At 48.4% G+C, this 1,346-nt stretch overlaps 1 protein-coding gene across 1 annotated transcript in view; it reads right to left on the minus strand.

Moving 5' to 3' along the window:
* Positions 1-1,346, minus strand: part of canx (calnexin) — a gene marked incomplete at its 3' end in the record, with an annotated part of 4,359 nt that overhangs the window by 314 nt on the left and 2,699 nt on the right. Inside the window, 3 exon segments of the mRNA XM_035669426.1 lie at positions 393-608; positions 716-872; positions 1,185-1,298. Coding sequence (XP_035525319.1) covers positions 393-608; positions 716-872; positions 1,185-1,298 — 487 coding nt within the window.

Genomic DNA, 1,346 nt, shown 5'->3' on the forward strand with positions numbered 1-1,346 from the left:
ATGAGTTTGATTCTGTTTCTGTCACAGTGCTGACAATAAAGCCTTCCAGTCCTTCAGTAGCTTTTGATGTCAGACCAAAATAATGTGGAGAATTAAATAAATTCGACTGAAATAAGAGATGAGCTACAGAAATATTCCCTCCACAGTTCCTTCGTCATTCTGTGGAAACTGCAGTTTAACTCGTGTCATGTTGAACATGTTGCCAATAAATACTTTATTAATGAGATTTAGCACTCAATTTATAATGTTGTTAAGAATAGTAAATAATAATAATAATAATTAAGGCTTTAAACAGACCCAGTGATTGTACCGGCTGATACTGGTTCTCAATCCCTAATCGCCTTAATGACGTCACTCAGATGGGCTCATGTTAACACGCTTCCTGCACCCACCTCAGCGGCGCCCTCTGCAGCCTTCTTCAGCCCCCAGCCATCGTTGGCCCAGCGCTCGGCGGTGTTGCGATCGTCGGTGATGAAGAAGTTGTCGAAGAAGATGTCGGAGGTCATGGACCAGAGCTCGAGCCCCAAGGCGCTGAACGGAGTCATCTTGAAGGGCTGCAGGTCCTCGAAGAACGCCGGGTTGGGGATCTTCCTCGGCTTCCAGACTCCCTGAGAACAGAAAGGAGCTCCGGTCAGGATCCGTCGCAGGGAGACAACGCAGGGAGGCAACGCAGGGAGGCAGCAGCGTCTGAGTGTGGAGGGGTTTCCAGACTCACCTGGTAGTTAGGGTTGTCGATCATGGGGGGCTTCCACTTGCCCTTGTAGTTGGGGTTGTCAATCATTGGTCGCTTCCAGGCGCCGCAGCCGGGGGCGGTCTCACAGGCGGGGTTCGGGACCTGAGGAGCCTCCCATTCGCCGTCCATGTCCTCGTCCCTGACAGGTAGTACAGAGACGTCATCAGAGCGAGACAGCAGTTTCACTGTGAACTCTATCTGCAGTCTATAGTCTCTCAATCTCTCAGATTAACACGTTGTTACCTCCTTCATTCCAGTGGTTTTTAATTGATCTGTTTGTAAGTCTTTTATCTTCATCACGTTGGTATATTGTCTGAGTTATTTGTTGTTTTAATAGAGGAATGTCTTTTACTGCAAACCAAACTGTTACAAATAAAGTAACCATGAGCTTTATGAGCCAATCAGAGAGCTCAGGCTCTGATGTGTCAGAGGTTCACATGTTGTCACTCACCAGTCTTCAGGTTTGACGGCGTCGGGGTCTCCGATGTACTCCGGCTCGTCGTCCAGCCAGCCGTCTGGTTTCAATGCGTCCTCATCTGGAATCTGAGCTGGAGCGTCCTCGTCCCTGCAGACAGATGGAAATATTAATTAATGCACACACAAACACACACAC

The sequence above is a fragment of the Morone saxatilis genome, unplaced genomic scaffold (genome assembly GCF_004916995.1).
Source record: "Morone saxatilis isolate NCDOM2014 unplaced genomic scaffold, NCSU_SB_2.0 Contig22, whole genome shotgun sequence".
Taxonomy (NCBI): domain Eukaryota; kingdom Metazoa; phylum Chordata; class Actinopteri; family Moronidae; genus Morone; species Morone saxatilis.